The sequence below is a fragment of the Hyperolius riggenbachi genome, chromosome 7, assembly GCF_040937935.1.
Source record: "Hyperolius riggenbachi isolate aHypRig1 chromosome 7, aHypRig1.pri, whole genome shotgun sequence".
NCBI classification, from domain to species: Eukaryota; Metazoa; Chordata; class Amphibia; order Anura; family Hyperoliidae; genus Hyperolius; species Hyperolius riggenbachi.
The window spans coordinates 40,800,327-40,816,352 of record NC_090652.1 but is presented as its reverse complement, the minus strand read 5'-3'; the positions used below and the strand labels follow the sequence as shown (position 1 = coordinate 40,816,352).

The 16,026-nt window shown below is 43.9% G+C and overlaps 1 protein-coding gene across 1 annotated transcript in view; it reads right to left on the bottom strand.

Annotated features, from left to right (window-relative positions):
- Positions 1–252: 252 nt before the first annotated feature.
- LOC137524276 (up-regulator of cell proliferation-like) overlaps positions 253–16,026 on the bottom strand; it is a 37,691-nt gene continuing 21,917 nt past the window's right edge. The window contains exon 3 of the mRNA XM_068243953.1: positions 253–6,144. Coding sequence (XP_068100054.1) covers positions 1,484–6,144 — 4,661 coding nt within the window. The 3' untranslated portion in view covers positions 253–1,483. The remainder of the gene's footprint in view (positions 6,145–16,026) is intronic.

Genomic DNA, 16,026 nt, shown 5'->3' with positions numbered 1-16,026 from the left:
ATTGAGAGCAGTATGAAGCATAAACCAAAACAATGTAATACCATGATAAAACAGCAGATAGTTTTTAAGGTTGGCAACATAAGTAGTGTAAGAAAACAGTTGTAATTACCATAACATAGTAAGTTGCACATTAACATTAGGAAACATTATGGTTCTGGGGATATATTTTTAAAATAAAACTGACACTTACCCGGGGCTTCTACCGACCCCCTGCAGCTGTCCTGTCCCGCGCCGTCCTCTACGATTCTTCGTTCGCGGTCACGGTCCAATTATTCGTCTAACTAGATGAATGCAACGCGCACGTCCTCGCTCCCGCTCGCGTCTCAGAGAGCTTACTGCACAGGCATAGTACGAAGTTTTCTTGTACTGTGCATGTGCAGTAAGCTTCCAGAGACAAGTTAGACGAATAATTGGACTGTGACCGGCGGCGGGGAACGGAGGAAGGCGCGGGACAGGACAGCTGCAGGGAGCCGGTAGAAGCCCCAGGTAAGTGTCAGCTTTTCTTTTTTAAATATATCCACAGAACCCCTTTAAAGCAAAACTGAAGGTAAATTTATATAAAAAAAATACTTATATGGAGGCTCTGGGTCAAATACTGCTCTGTGTGGCTTCAAGGGGCTTCTGGAGCCCAAGTGCTCCGGAAGACGAGCCCCTCTGTACTGCGCATGCCGGAGCATGCTCTCTCACATGCTCTCTCACATGCTCGCACAGGCGCAGTACGGAGCCGTCCATCTTTGGGAGGACTCAGGCTCCTGAAGCCCTCCGAAGCCTCCCGTGGCGGCAAATTTGAATATGGCCAACAGCGCTGGAAAGAGGAGACCGTAAGAAGAACAGGAAGACCCAGAGCATTCCCTTTCCATAGGTGAGTATGATTTTTTATTTTAATTTTAATTCAGATTTTCTTTAAAGCGGACCTGAACTCATAACTTCCTCTCTGCTCTAAAAGATAACCAACAGTATAATAACCTTTAAAGAAAAACAGCACCAGCCAGTGAGATCTATGTTTGCTGTATAACCTACTGCATGATTACTGTGGGAATCGCTTGTCATCTGTGACTTGTTTGTGCATGGCTGCAATGCTACAGCATCAACAAGGCTGCAGAGACACGTGGACACACTATAAGTACTGTACCTGCATTAACTAGTGATACCTATGCTTCCTGTGCAAGCTGTTGCGTGATTATTGCATGCAAATCCCTGGATATTGAGCACTGTGCATTTTGGTGTAGCTCAGACACTGTCTGTGCTTGCTTGCTGAAGCATTGAAACGAAAAAAAGACTCCCAATTATTACTTGATTGAATTAAAGTCCAGTACTACAGTATAGTATATGTGCTTGTGCTTGACCATTTCTGATATAGTAAACGTCTGATATAGTAAACCACTTTTCCCAGTCCTTTGGAGTTTACTATAAAGGTATTCTACTGTATCTGTATCATCAGTGTACTATTATTTTGCTTAATGAGTGCATAGGTGTAATGTTTTTATTCTTTTTTCATGTTAAATTGAAGCTTTAGGCACCTCATTGCATCCTCCTCTGTTACACTTCTCCAGTCTTCTGGAAATTCTGCTTTTTCTGCAATGTACCCTACGGCAAGTTCCTCATTCAACATTTGGAACACGTATTTCCAGTAGTCAGAACATTCTGTCAGGTCACCCTCAATGTGCCAGTCTGGATAGATATCACGATAATCTCTGTATGGATGTGGTCTTCCACCAGTATCCTCATTTTGAAATTTTTTGATTGAATTTACATCTGCAGAACAAGTAGACGTTGCCAGTCTGCCATCAGCCTTCCATGTACAATTCGCTAATCCTTTTGGTCGGTGCAGGGAGGAGAAATGTTCTGCATGCCTAACGCCTCCAGCTTCACATGGAACTTTGCAGAAAGGACAGTGCTTCCTACAACCAATCACCTTCTTAAACAGCTCATGTTCAAGCTTTAGAGTCACATTGGAAAGCACAGACTGAAAACTTGAAGTTTTTATCTCCCATTCAAGTTGAGAGTGTATTTCAGGAAGAAACCTTTCAACGTCTTCAGCAAACTGGCCAATGTTGCTGGTGTTGAGAAAAAGAACCATCCTGGTTACATCTTGCGAAATGACTAAATCATTCCGTAGTTTTGTCGAAAAATTTGTTAAAAAGTCAGAAACAGTTGTCCCTTCAACACTTGCATTTTGTTTAAGAGCCATTAGGATCTTCGTCATGATGGTTTCAAGAATTTGTACCTGGAAGGATTTAAACTTCTCTGAGCCCTCATATTTTGTCTCTAAGTCTTTCCAAATCCATTCTTGAACAAAACGCTCATAAGAATGAATGTATCTCATATACCAGCGAAAATTCATGTCTAACAGCAATTTCTTAAGCACAGTGAATTGGAAGATGCTTCTGCTGCCATATTGTTCAGAACTGCTTTTTAAGAAGTCATCAAGTAGTTTTTCGCCGAGATGTTGGCTGATGTGTGCTCTCACAGCTGGCTTCAGGCCAAGCTCACACAGTTCTTTGGCCCTGTGCTGGGACTCATCTTTTTGGTAAATACTTTCAAAAACAGAGAAATAGTGGGGTTTTAACCTTTCTAGACAAACCACTGGATCGTTTTCTTGAATAAATGTATCGTGCATCATCTGAAAACCCTCCACTGCATTACCCATAATCTGAAGTTTGATATCAAATTCAAAGGAATCTGTAATGTGAAACCTTGCAACATCTTGCTCAATGATTTCAGTATCAGCGATGGTGAGTAACTCCCGACTGTATGTTTCATCAAAGTCCTCTTTTGTGCCTATTTTTAATGCCACATAATCTTTGCACTTGTTAACCAACGAAGTGGCAAACTCGCTTAACCTTTCGTAGCATTCATGTTTTGAAATTTCTTCAAAAGTTTTTTCATCAACCCAGCTTTCAAAGTGGTTGTTTTTTAATTCAAAGGCATCCCTTTTATAATCGGCCAAATTTTTAACTCTAAGTAATTGCCGCATAATAAAACTTCCTTTAAGGTTCATATTTTGCTTCAGCTGTTGCAACATTTCCTTGTTGACTCTCTGCTTTGCCAAGGCATAGCTTTTTAACTCCAAAGAGGATTCTCGCCACATGGCATCAAATTCTTTTTTCAGCTGTTCACCTCCTAAGTTACTTTTTTCTTCCTTGCATTTGAGTAGAAGACTGGTGACTTTCACCTCCATGGTGTTTTGCAAGGTGTCCTTGATTTTCTGTATTTTGCATTTGCCTTTTTGGACCCTTATGGCATCAGCGAGTTTACTTGTCGCATAAATCCTTAGCTCATTACAAAGACATGCGATGTCTAAACAAAAGTTTTTATTATACCTTTCAACTAGGTGTACATTTTCAGATTTGCTATTGAAGTAGGTTTTCAATAAGTCTTGCATAGTTGCCTCTCCGTTCCGTAGAACATTTTCCAGTTCAAGATCAATTGATGTGTCTTCTAACAGTTTTTCCAATGGCGTGTTCTTGATGGTTGTCTCAGTTTCTGTAAGCCACCTGTGAACTTGTTTACGAAAGTTCCACTCCCACCGAGAGTACTCTATGCAGAGTTTGTTATAAGCTTCAGCTACAAGACTGTTTCTGAAGCTGAATATAAAACTTTCATGTTTCACAGCACTCCATAAAGTTTTAATCCACTCAAGAAAATCCCAGATGCTCCGAGCATTGTTGTCAGGATGGATCATTTTCTTTATGTTTTCAAGTAAATGTTTTTTCAGATTAAAAACCATTGTGCAGTATCCATAACTTATAGATGCCATTGGTGGAACGCCTTGCCAAAGTCCAGGAATGTACCAGTTGTGATCATTCAGATCATAGGTCATGATGTCATTGAATGTAACCTTTCCTCTTTTCTCCATCTTTGCTGCCAATTCTGTGATTTCACTGATTAAATCCAGTAATTTTGTTCTGCCTCTTAAAGTCTTTTCATGAGCAGAGACATCGCTTACATTCTGATGCACAAACTGAACATTGGGTTTCCTTTTTATATCTTTCATACGGAGAAATGCATGAATGGCAATCTGCAAGATGTCCTTCACTTCATCTGTATTTTCATTGGAGATGTTGAGTATGGTGATGTCACTTAACCCAATTACTAGTGTGGCCAACTCATTGTCATGTTCATAGTTGTCCTCCAGAGAGGCCAACTCAGGAGCTTTCAAACCTTCGGTGTCAATCACTAGGATAAAATCACAGTCTAGCTCTTCCTGGGATCTATCTTTTACTTTAAGAAGAGTCATGAAGGCTCCTTTTGTGCATCTTCCACTGGCCACCGGGAACTGCAAACCAAACATGGTGTTCAGAAGGGTGGATTTCCCTGAACTCTGCACTCCCAGCACAGTTATTACTCTTATCTTGCATTGGCCCCCTGTCTTCATATCTACTTCTTTCAGAACATCAGTGACCCACTGCAGGGGAATGTTGGAGGCATCTCCATCTATCAGCTCCAAAGGGAATCCTTCCAACAAGAGATCAGCAGCTATACCAGGAAGTGTACTGATTTTTTTTACATTGTCTGTCATTTCTTCGTCCTTCAAGGCATGAAATTCGGCCTCATACAGTTGCCCCAATTCACGCATGAAATGTTCAACTCCTAGAGCGCTGTCGCATAATTTCTGATCTAACTGCTTTAATTCGTCATGTCTGGCTAGTGATTTATTTTCATCTTTTAAAAGCTGTTCATATTTAGCTTGTAAATCATAAATGTTCGTTCTTGTGAGTGAATCAAGTTTGAACTTCATCCATTTAAGGAAGAATTGTCTATCGTCACTTGACATGTCAGAGACTGCAGATATGAACTGAAGCATTCCTTCTGAAAGGCTTTGTTGGTTTCGTGTTTGATGCAGTTCCCTACATTGGTTAGTCAAGTGGGTCTCGTAGGTCTCTTGATCTTCATTGCCTTGTTGCTTCCGTTTACAAAACTCTTTCTCTAGAGCGGTCAGTTGTTTCCACAGTTCTCCCTGCAGTTTCAGTGTTGTTTGCTTATACTCTGTGACCTTTGTGATTCCAGCAGTAATTGCCTCTGCTCTTGATTCAGCAACTCCACATCCATGAGAGGTTTCATCCACACTAAATTCAAATTCACAAGCTATTTTTGACAAATTTTCTAAACTTCTCTTTTTAAGAGGGTTTTTCAAATGCTTCTTTATTTCATTTTGTATCAAGTCTGCAAGGGTTGCATCATTACAACGTCTATCTTTTATTATGATGTTACTCTTGGTGATATCCAGCAGAGGAAACACCTTTTTTATGAGCTTTTCTTGGTCTTTGCTCGTTGTATCAGTAACAATGAAGAAATACTCAGTGTCCGTTCTGTTGTAATTAGACTGCACTGGAACTTGTTCTTCACCAACATTTTCAACAAAGATAAATACAGCTGATGATACCTGTGTTAGAAAGCTGAACTGTGAAAAATGGGCGTTAAGGTCCCCACGAAGGTTGGTTATACTGAAAGGTTCTGGTAAAGAGTCTGTTTCACTACTGCCACCAGGAAAGAACCAAGCTATCTCCACTAACCCATCCGATATTTCACGCTCTATATTTCCACAGTCCATATTACCATGGATGAAAAAATCATTGTAATGTGCTTTGCTGACAACTTTATTAAGAATTTCAGACTTTGAAATCTCACTTCGACCAAACCGTACAAAAGAGAAAATTGGCATGTCTATGTTGACTAAATTGTCTTCTCTAAACTCTTTACTAGCGGCTAAAGACTGGGGCTTCCACCTCTTTACAATGTCTCTCATGGCCCACAGCATCAAAGTACAGGGTGACCCATCAACAGCCGGCAGTAGCAAAGGGACGGCAAACTGGCATGTGGACAATTTGGTGACAATCTCTTGCTGTAGAAAATGATCTGAACAATGGAGGAGAGTACACAGAACATCGAGGGGGTGCAGAGCATCTATTTCGTTCTCTTCCTCATCAAAACAAACCTCATGATCGTTGTTTTGTATAACCTGTGTGTTGCGTGCTAATTTGTTTAGAGATAGAATTTTCTTTAAGAAATGCATGGGAATATCATCTATACTCTGTGGGCTGGTCACAGTCAAATGCTCCGTCCCAATTTCCAAGACGTCCTTCAATGAGATTTTTGAGGTTTCATGAAAGCTCAACATCTTGTACAAAGCGTCTTGTCTTTCTGTAGGAAAGAAATAACAAAAATAACAATTCAAATGTATCATCATTAAAAAAGAACTTGTGGTATACTCAGAAATGAGAAAAGCATGCAGCAAATTTTCTTTATATGACAATTTGCTAATCAGTGCCTCTTGGCTATGGCACTTCTGTGCTCCTTTTGAGCAGAACAGGGTTGCCCACTTGGATTTAGATATTGTTATAGATGTTTGTGTCCCAATTTACCTTTATTATGCTTGATTCACATTAAGCTGTGCTCAACACAGTGTCCGTTGCAGTGTCTGTCACCTGGTTCATACAATGCACTCGTGCATCCAGTCTGCCGTTGCCACCCGTCCTGTCTGCCAATACTGCCACTGCTGGGTCTACCTGGGGAAGCCATTGGCTTGTTACAACACAGTGGGGAGGCCCATAATGGTCTCCCATAAATATAGCAGCATTTGTCCCCAGTGGTGTCGGACCTGAGCACCAGCAGGAGTGGCAGCGGAAATAGAAGATGACAGAAGAAGGTGACAGAAGACAGGTAACAGAAGTGTGCAGGAAAGTATGGGGCAAACAGCCCACTGAGAAGGTCTGATCCTATCCATCAGCGGTCATTGACCTTGTGGGCATTCGCAGCATATTCTGTGTCCAGAAAAATGCTACAGGCCATAAATTTGTGTTCTGGTTTGCAGTATGAATCCAAAATGCACTAGAGCGAGCGGATGTTATACAAAACATAGGATCCGTTGACAGATCCGTTTCTGTGTTCTGTGAAATTGGCAGAACACAGAAGTGTGAACCTTACTCTTTTGGGGGATAATGAACTATGAGGGTCAACCAGAAAGTAATACCTGTTTGCTTTTATCTGCCACACAAAGTACTCTTTCTGTTTAGTGTAACTTGCTTCTGTCAGATGAATCTCTTCTCTCAAAGCACGGCTTATCATGTGACTGCAGAATACAGGTAACTGTTTGTCCAGAAGCATTAATGGACCACTCCAGCGAAAAAAAAAGGAAGCAGTTGAAATCTGACAGAGGTGTCAGGGTTTGGGCTAGTCCATCTTTTCATTGGGAATTCCCAGGGCTATCTTTGTTTTCAAAAGCATTTCCTGAATGGCAGTTTAACTGCCAAAATAGTAAGATACTAGTCAGTCTCCCTACTCACTTGCACACTGTTTTGTCAGTTAGACTTTGCAACTGCCATTTAGGACATGCTTTTGACAACAAAGGAAACCCTGAGAATCCCCCATGAGGTGACCAACTAGTCCAAAACCTGTCAGGTCTGTCAAATTTTAACTGCTTACTTTTTCGCTCGCTAGAGTGGTCCTTTCACATGATGCCCCTCACCCCCGCACGGCAGCAGTAATGAGCGCAGGAGCACGCGCAGGGATTTTGCAGGGATGTAGTTACTCATCCCAGGGAGGGGAAATGGTTAAAGGTTAATTGGCTAAGCCTTGTAAGGGATTTTTGCCTACCCCTGGATCGACTGGAAAATGTTTTTTCTTATTTATTTATTAATTTAATTGATTTTTCTCCTGGTTGAACTTGATGATCAGATGTCTATTTTCAACCAAACTAACCAACTATGCAAAAGTAATGCATTTGAATTTTCTACACAACCAATCGTTTTTATCAATAATATATAGCGGCTACATCTTCCGCAGTGCTGTACAGTGTACGTATTCTAATTCTTACCATAGTCATATGCCCAGCCTAGTCTAGAGACAATTTTTAAGGAATGCATGAATTAAAAAAATAAAAGCTGTTTTAAAGTGTACCTGAGATGTGTCAATATAGAAGAAACAACAGGTAGATTGGTACTAGATGCTGACTGGAAATCCAATTGAGGGTATTTAACAGTGACCTATTGTGCCTCCTGACAGCAACAATTCATAAGTCCAATAAGTAGAAAACAGAATCCGGACACCAATAGGTTGCAGTGCAATCACAGTGCTTTTATTCCTTCCTCATATCCCATACAGACAATGGGCTCGATTCACAAAAGAGTGCTAACTGATAGCACAGGCGTGCCATGCAGTTAGCACGCGAAGTGCTGCTCACGGACTTTTGCACGCTTAAAGATTTGCGTCTGCACGATAACTAATGTTTGCGCGTGATAACACAAACTTGTGTGCCCGATCGTGCGCAAACATCCGCGTTATCTTGCGCAAACGTTAGCTATTGCACGGGTGCAAATCTTTACAAGTGCAAAAGTCCGTGAGCAGCACTTCGCGTGCTAACTGCATGGCACGCCTGTGCTATCAGTTAGCACTCTTTTGTGAATTGAGCCCCATGGCAACAAGAGTGGCCTAACAGCTGTCAGAGACCAAACAACAACTGTTGTTCGACCAACAAAAACAATTGTTGTTTGGTCCCTGAGGAAGCGAGTGTAACTCACAAAACGGCTGTCAGGCTGCTCTTGTCATTGTATTGAATTTGAGGAATGAATAAAATCACGGTAATTGCACTGCAGCCTATTAGTGCCCAAATTCTGTTTTCTACTTATTGTACCTGAGATGAAGTATGTATAATTTTTTTCTCCTGCCCCACCTTATTTTAAATCTTAAAGGAGAAATGTAGTGAGAGGTACCGGTAAATGGAGGCTGCCATATTTATTTAATTTTAAGCAATACCAGCTGCCTGGCAGCCCTGCTGATCCTCTGCCTCTAATACTCTTAGCCATAGCCCCTGAACAAGCATGCAGCAGATCAGGTGTTTCTGACATTATTGTCAGATCTGACAAGATTAGCTGCATGCTTGTTTCTGGTGTGATTCACATTACTGCAGCCAAATAGCTCAGCAGGGCTGCCAGGCAACTGGTATTGCTTAAAAGGAAATCAATATGGCAGCCTCCATATACCTCTCACTACAGTTCTCCTTTAAGAGAACACAGAGGCATGTTCTGTGCATAATCACATGCCTTTGTGTCTCTGTATTGCCGCCTCTAGCTGTGCCCCCCGTAAAAAGCATCAGGTTAGCAACAATCTCCTTGTCGCTAGCCTTCTATTTTTAACATGTGTGAGCACTATAATAATCACAGTCTCATTACTGCAGGGCTACACAAAACATCACCATAATATAGATATAGAGCCCTCAAAAGAAATGATTCCGGCTGTGTAACTGAATAATCAGAATCAGATTGATTGTATAAAAAAATATATATAACTTTCATTAAACAGCAAAACCACATACAAAATTGAAAACTATTGAAAAAAAACGGTAACAGGAAAAAAGGGCGCAGGCAGCTAGTGGACAAAAAGGGCGCTGCCATTCACTCCCATAATAAATATCGTTTAATGAGCGCCGAACAGGAAAAATGGGCGCCGGAGATTATTACCGTTTTACAAACGGCGCCCGGAGATTTTTAATGTTTTATGACTGCGCTTGTGATGATTTAAGTTTAGAAAATGCGCCCGTGACGAAAAACGTTTATAAAAATACTAAACATATTTATCGTATTTAACCTCCTTGGCGGTAACCCCGTGTGTGACACGGGGTAAGCCGCCGGAGGGTGCCGCTCAGGCCCTGCTGGGCCGATTTACATAATTCTTTGAACGGGATTTCCTGATCGGAGATCGCCGAAGGCGATCGAAGTGGGCGGGGGGATGCCGCTAAGCAGCGGCTATCATGTAGCGAGCCCTGGGCTCGCTACATGATTTAACAAAAAAAATAAAAAAAAAAACTGCTGCGCTGCCCCCTGGCGGAATTTTTCATACCGCCAGGGGGGTTAACTAAAACATTTAAATTTTAAATTTTTTATTCCTTAATGTTTGTAAAACATTATAATTCACAAAATAAAGTGATTAGTACGTAACGTAAATTGCAATATATTTTTTACAGTCACTATTTGTAAATCATTATTATCCACATAATAAAGCGGGGTGGTTAGGTTTAGGCACCACCAGGGGGATCTTAGGGTTAGGCACCACCAGGGGGATCTTAGGGCTAGGCCCCACCAGGGGGGGTCTTAGGGTTAGGCACCACAAGGGGGGTCTAGGGGTTAGGGATAGGTACAGGGAGGGTTCTGTGTGAGAGTAGGGTTAAGTATAGTTACAGTGCAATATACACCACCAGGGGGGTGGTTAGGGTTAGGCACCACCAGGGGGGTCTTAGGGTTAGGCACCACCAGGGGGGGCCTAGGGGTTAGGGATAGAGATGTCGCGAACCTCCGATTTTCGGTTCGCGAACTTCCGCGGAAGGTTCGGTTCGCGGAAAAGTTCGCGAACCGCAATAGACTTCAATGGGGAGGCGAACTTTGAAAAATAGAAAAAATTATGCTGGCCACAAAAGTGATGGAAAAGATGTTTCAAGGGGTCTAACACCTGGACGGGGGCATGGCGGAGTGGGTTACATGCCAAAAGTCCCGGGGAAAAATCTGGATGTGACGCAAAGCAGCGTTTTAAGGGCAGAAATCACATTGAATGCTAAATTGCAGGCCTAACGTGCTTTAAAACATCTTGCATGTGTATACATCAATCAGGGAGTGTAATTAGAGTACTGCTTCACACTGACACACCAAACTCACTGTGTAACGCACCGCAAACAGCTGTTTGTGTAGTGACGGCCATGCTGGACTACTGCGCAACATGGCGAGATTGCTCTTCCTCACTCAGTGATGTCAGGTAATGTGTGACTTCCTTCTCAACTTTCCATGGCATTGTTAAAAAGATTACATTTTGTTTTTAAATTACATTTTCTACTTGCTGTGTACTTGTTCAGTACCGCTACAATGAGAATCCTGTGGAGGCGGGCAAGTCTGCCATTGTGACCCCGGGTAATGGCCGGGGAATGAGGGGTTTGAATCCGGTGTGGAGCCTGAGCAACGGCTACCATTACACATCCAAGGAGGGCAGCGGGCAGGCATGCACGCCCGCCCGCCCCGAGGTAGTGACCAAAAATAACAATACAGGAGGAGGACTTTCGAGGCCCTGCTGTGTATTTGAAATGAATGTACTTTAAATCCTTTAACGAGAACCAGTTATGGCGGGCAAAGATGACACCACATTCCTTTCACGAGAATCATATGGAGGCGGGCAAGTCTGCCATTTGTGACCCCGGGTAATGGCCGGGGAATGAGGGATGGAATCCGGTGTGGAGCCTGAGAAACGGCTACCACTACACATCCAAGGAGGGCAGCAGGCAGGCATGCACGCCCGCCCCGAGGTAGTGACCAAAAATAACAATACAGGAGACGGACTTTCGAGGCCCTGCTGTGTATTTGAAATGAATTAACTTTAAATCCTTTAACGGGAATCCGTTATGGAGGGCAAGTCTGCCATTGTCACCGCGGGGAATGAAGGTTGGATTCTGGCCCGAAGTGGGAGCCTGCTGAGACCCATGCTGTAGCTGCCCTGACCGTGCTTTGCAGACCAGGCATCTGTGGTCAGATGGACCCTTGAGCCAGCGGAAGACAAACCAAGTCGAAAGCATTTGCCAAGAATGTTTTACGGAGGGCAAGTTTTTTTGCCCTTTTTTTAAATTTTTTGAAAATGATAGATGGTTGTATTTTTAAATAGTTTGAAAGTTTAGATGGTTGTATTTTTAAATTGTTTGAAAGTTTAGATGGTTGTATTTTTAAATTGGTTGAAAGTTTAGATGGTTGTATTTTTAAATTGGTTGAAAGTTTAGATGGTTGTATTTTTAAATTGTTTAAGTGTAGCCATTCTTCCTCCCCCCAGCCACGAACAATACCATGGGAACGTGGAGCAGCAGAAGCCCCCTGTGACGGCTGCCGCGGTTGTTCTCCGCGGCTTGTCTTTTGAGGGGTGCTGCTTTTCCTCAGGTGTTCTTGCCATAGCTGTTTGTGCCTTTTCTCCAGGTGCCTTCGTAAGGCACTTGTCCCTACGTGAGAGTTGGCCTTCCCACGGCTCAATTTTTGCTGGCAGAGACAACAGATGGCTTTGCTCCGATCTGAGACACACACGTAAAAAAATTTCCAAACCGCTGAGCCCCCCTGGGCTGATGGCGCTACGGTGGCATCAGCAGCTGACGTTGAAGGGCATGTTGGATGTCTGGCCATAGCTGGCGATACATGGCGCCGGACACTGCCCCCAGCTGTTTCTGAGGACGAGCTCCCTCTGCTTCTATCATGGAGTCGTCTCCTCCTACTCCTCTCTGACTCCTCCTCTGAACTGTCCCCCTGGTCATCTCCTCTACCGGGAACATATGTGGTATCCGTATAATCGTCATCATAATCCTCCTGGCCAGCTGCACTTTCCTCAGACACCTCCTCAACTGCACCAACTTCAGGTGTTTCATCAGCCCCCTCCACACATGTTACGTCCATACTATCGCCACCTAACTCAGACGTAGGAGGTGGTGTACCTGCGCCTTCTTCTTGTTGTTGCAGTAGTGGATGTGAATCTGTGATTTCACCACCAAATAACTCCTGTGAAGTGTCAAATGCAGCGGATGTGGTGCTTGTTGTAGCGCTGGTGGCTGCGGGAGATGAGGTGTTCTGTGTTAAATACTCAATCACCTCCTCACGATTTTGGGAAGTGATGGCACGTGCCTTCTTCTGAGCACTGTATTTTGGGGCAGGTCCGCACGAAATCACAGCAACGCCACCTCGCACAAACCTGCCGGTGCCTGGTGGCCTTCCTCTGGGTCTGCCTCTACCTCTTCCTCTACCTGGTTTGTCCATTTTGTCCATCTCGGGGGGATGCTAGGTATATGCAGTGAGCTGGGTTCACTGAACAGTAAAGGTACTAGGATGCGGTGAGGTGGATTCACTCAACACAACAGGTAGTAGGTGTATGCAGTGAGCTGGGTTCACTCAACACAAAGCTAGGTATATGCAGTGATGAGGTGGGTTAAGTAAACACAACAGGTAGTAGGTGTATGCAGTGAGCTGGGTTCACTCAACACAACAAGTAGTAGGTATATGCAGTGAGCTGGGTTCACTCAACACTACAGGTAGTTATGTGCAGTGATGAGGTGGGTTAAGTAAACAAAACAGGTAGTAGACATATGCAGTGAGCTGGGTTCACTCAACACTACAGGTAGTTATGTGCAGTGATGAGGTGGGTTAAGTAAACACAACAGGTAGTAGGTATATGCAGTGAGCTGGGTTCACTCAACACTACAGGTAGTTATGTGCAGTGATGAGGTGGGTTAAGTAAACACAACAGGTAGTAGTAGGATGCAGTGAGCTGGGTTCACTCAACACAACAGGTAGTAGGTATATGCAGTGAGCTGGGTTCACTCAACACTACAGGTAGTTATGTGCAGTGATGAGGTGAGTTAAGTAAACACCACAGGTGGGCGGAGTCAGCCATGAGCGGGTAAAGACGTGCCGGAGCTGAGCTCCCCGCTCTACAAAGCCTTACACCCTAGAAAACACTAGATTATCTCGGCGAAACTACATCAGAGTATGGCTACTGCTTCCAAGAAGAGAAACACGCAAGCAGGAGACCCAAAAAAGGATCCCACGGTACAGCAACCGGTCACCAAATATCTCAGGTCTACAGAAAAGACTCAACCAAAGATGGCCGACACTGCTGCTGTTGCCACCACGAGCGAGAAGGCCTCAGACACTACGCAGCAAGAAGCCACGGCTCGTTCACTGAATGAAATCCGAGACTACCTACACAGCCTGCCTACAAAAAGCGACCTAACAGATCTAGCCGAAAGAATAACAGCCGCTACGAGAGCAGACCTGCAGACACTCAGAGCGGAGGTAACAACACACGATACCAGGTTGGTAGCTCTAGAGGCAGACATGGCAAGCGTAAAAGCGGATCTGGCAAAACTACAGGCAGCGCACTCTCAGCAACAAACACTAAACACGCACCTGAGAGTAGGATTAGAAGATATGCAGAACCGAAGCAGGCGCAATAATATACGCCTGCGAGGCTTGCCCGAATCCGTAACCTCACAACAGCTACTTAGTACCGTTACCGCCATTTTCAACGGCCTTTTGGGAAACAGGGCAGAAGAGGCGATGGAGATAGACAGAATCCATCGTTCCCTCAAATCCATGCCAAAGGAGGGCGACCCGCCGCGTGATGTTATATGTAGGCTGCACTATTTCGGTGTAAAAGAATGCATAATGAAGGCAGCGAGAAATCGAGTAGCAATACACCACGACGGGCATCCACTTACCTTTTTTCAAGACCTGGCACCAAGCACCCTTGCCCAACGCAGAGCCCTACAGCCACTCCTGAAACTTCTGCATGAAAATGAGGCCTCCTACCGTTGGGGGTTTCCATTCCAGGTAATCATCACAAAGGGAGACAAGTCCTTCACCTTGAAAAATCCAGCTGAACTGCCGGACCTGTTTCAGTCCCTGGATCTCCCTGAGGTGGAAGTGCCAGAGTGGATCCCCGAGCAGCTGGCTATAGGCCTTCCACAACGACCGAAAAAGCAGAAGCAAAATCGGAGGAAATCGCACGAGGAAATGTAAGCAAACCCTCGATCACCCATATCCCCATCAGATACCAGATAAGTTTATTTTCCTTTTTATTATACTGGTCTATATTTGCTGGCATAAAAAGGGCTTGGTACCCCCCATACCTACATGAATCACATACAACCCCCTACCAGGAGCCACACTCTATGGAGGCATCATCTTAGGCCTAAACCTGGAGGACCTGACCTTACATGGAGTGATATATGGGGAAATGGTTTAACTATATACGTAAGAGCTCCTACCCGCCGGAACAGCTAAGAGCGATAAGGGGACATTACCTTTAGCATTAGAGCCCATATTCCGCCCGATTTTGCGCGCCTATTCGTACACAGGGCTCCAGCATAGGTTGGGTGGGCTAGGGATTACCTGCCTCGCTTTGACTCTAATCTGGAGGTCTCCATACCTGTGGACACCCAACAGGAATCATACAAGGACATTGTGCTCCTGGGTACCTAACACAATATGTGACAGTGCATGAACGGACTCCGTATCCAAGACGGAAATAGACATGATCAAATATCGCACAACACAGTCTGTGATCCGGAGCATACTTTGAAATGATCATACTTGGCTGTTGGTACTGCGGGATATGACTTTTAGTTTACTGAACTTAGCTACTTGTCCAGCCTATATCTGCCTATTGTTTGCATGCAACTAGAACATATACATAAAGGGCTATCAAAATGATCTACTGCTGCGCGCTCTGGCTATCTGGGGTATATGGCGGCAAGAGAAGAGGAATCTATAATGTAGTCTCTCAATGCATATAATTATACTTTTGCAACACCTAGATTGTCTGATGGGGGACAGGGAACTCTCAAATTAGGGGCTTCCTATACTCAACCATCAGCCCTAGGTTAATTCCATTGCAGAATGCAAACGGTGACCTGAAATCGCTGCCCCCTGTTCTCAGATGGGCTGGAGCATGCAGATGACTGGATGTGCAGTGTAAGATATATCATACACGCTCCGATAGGACATAGGCACTATGTAAAAAGAGATAGCCACAGGATAGTAAGCAAAGAGAAAATCCATTATGGGGAACACTACTGGAAATAATAGGCCATAGGGAAGGGGAAAGATCAGAGGGGGGAGGGGGGGGGATTAAAGGCCCTATACTTATGCTATTTTTCACATACTGCCACGCAAAGCTAGAGAAGATGGGAATATCGGGCTAGGGTGAGAACATGAAAAACCTTACAACGCTAGTGGAGCGGGGAGGGAAGGTTCGGAGAGAAGTCTTGCCTTCAATGGTTCCTTCTTTCCCACATAGGTCAGTCCTTGTGACTGTGAACGCGTATGCTATCACACTCTACAGTACTATGTTACAACGTACGTTATGTAAAATCCTACATAACATGTTCATTGTTTTTACTTCTGTTCAAAAACTTGATTTAAAGTTATACTATGGGTCCAAGTGTATTCCAGCTTCAAATGCCACTAATCGGTTTAACAGATGGCACAAATAAAGGTTCTATCTATAAACACCAGGGGG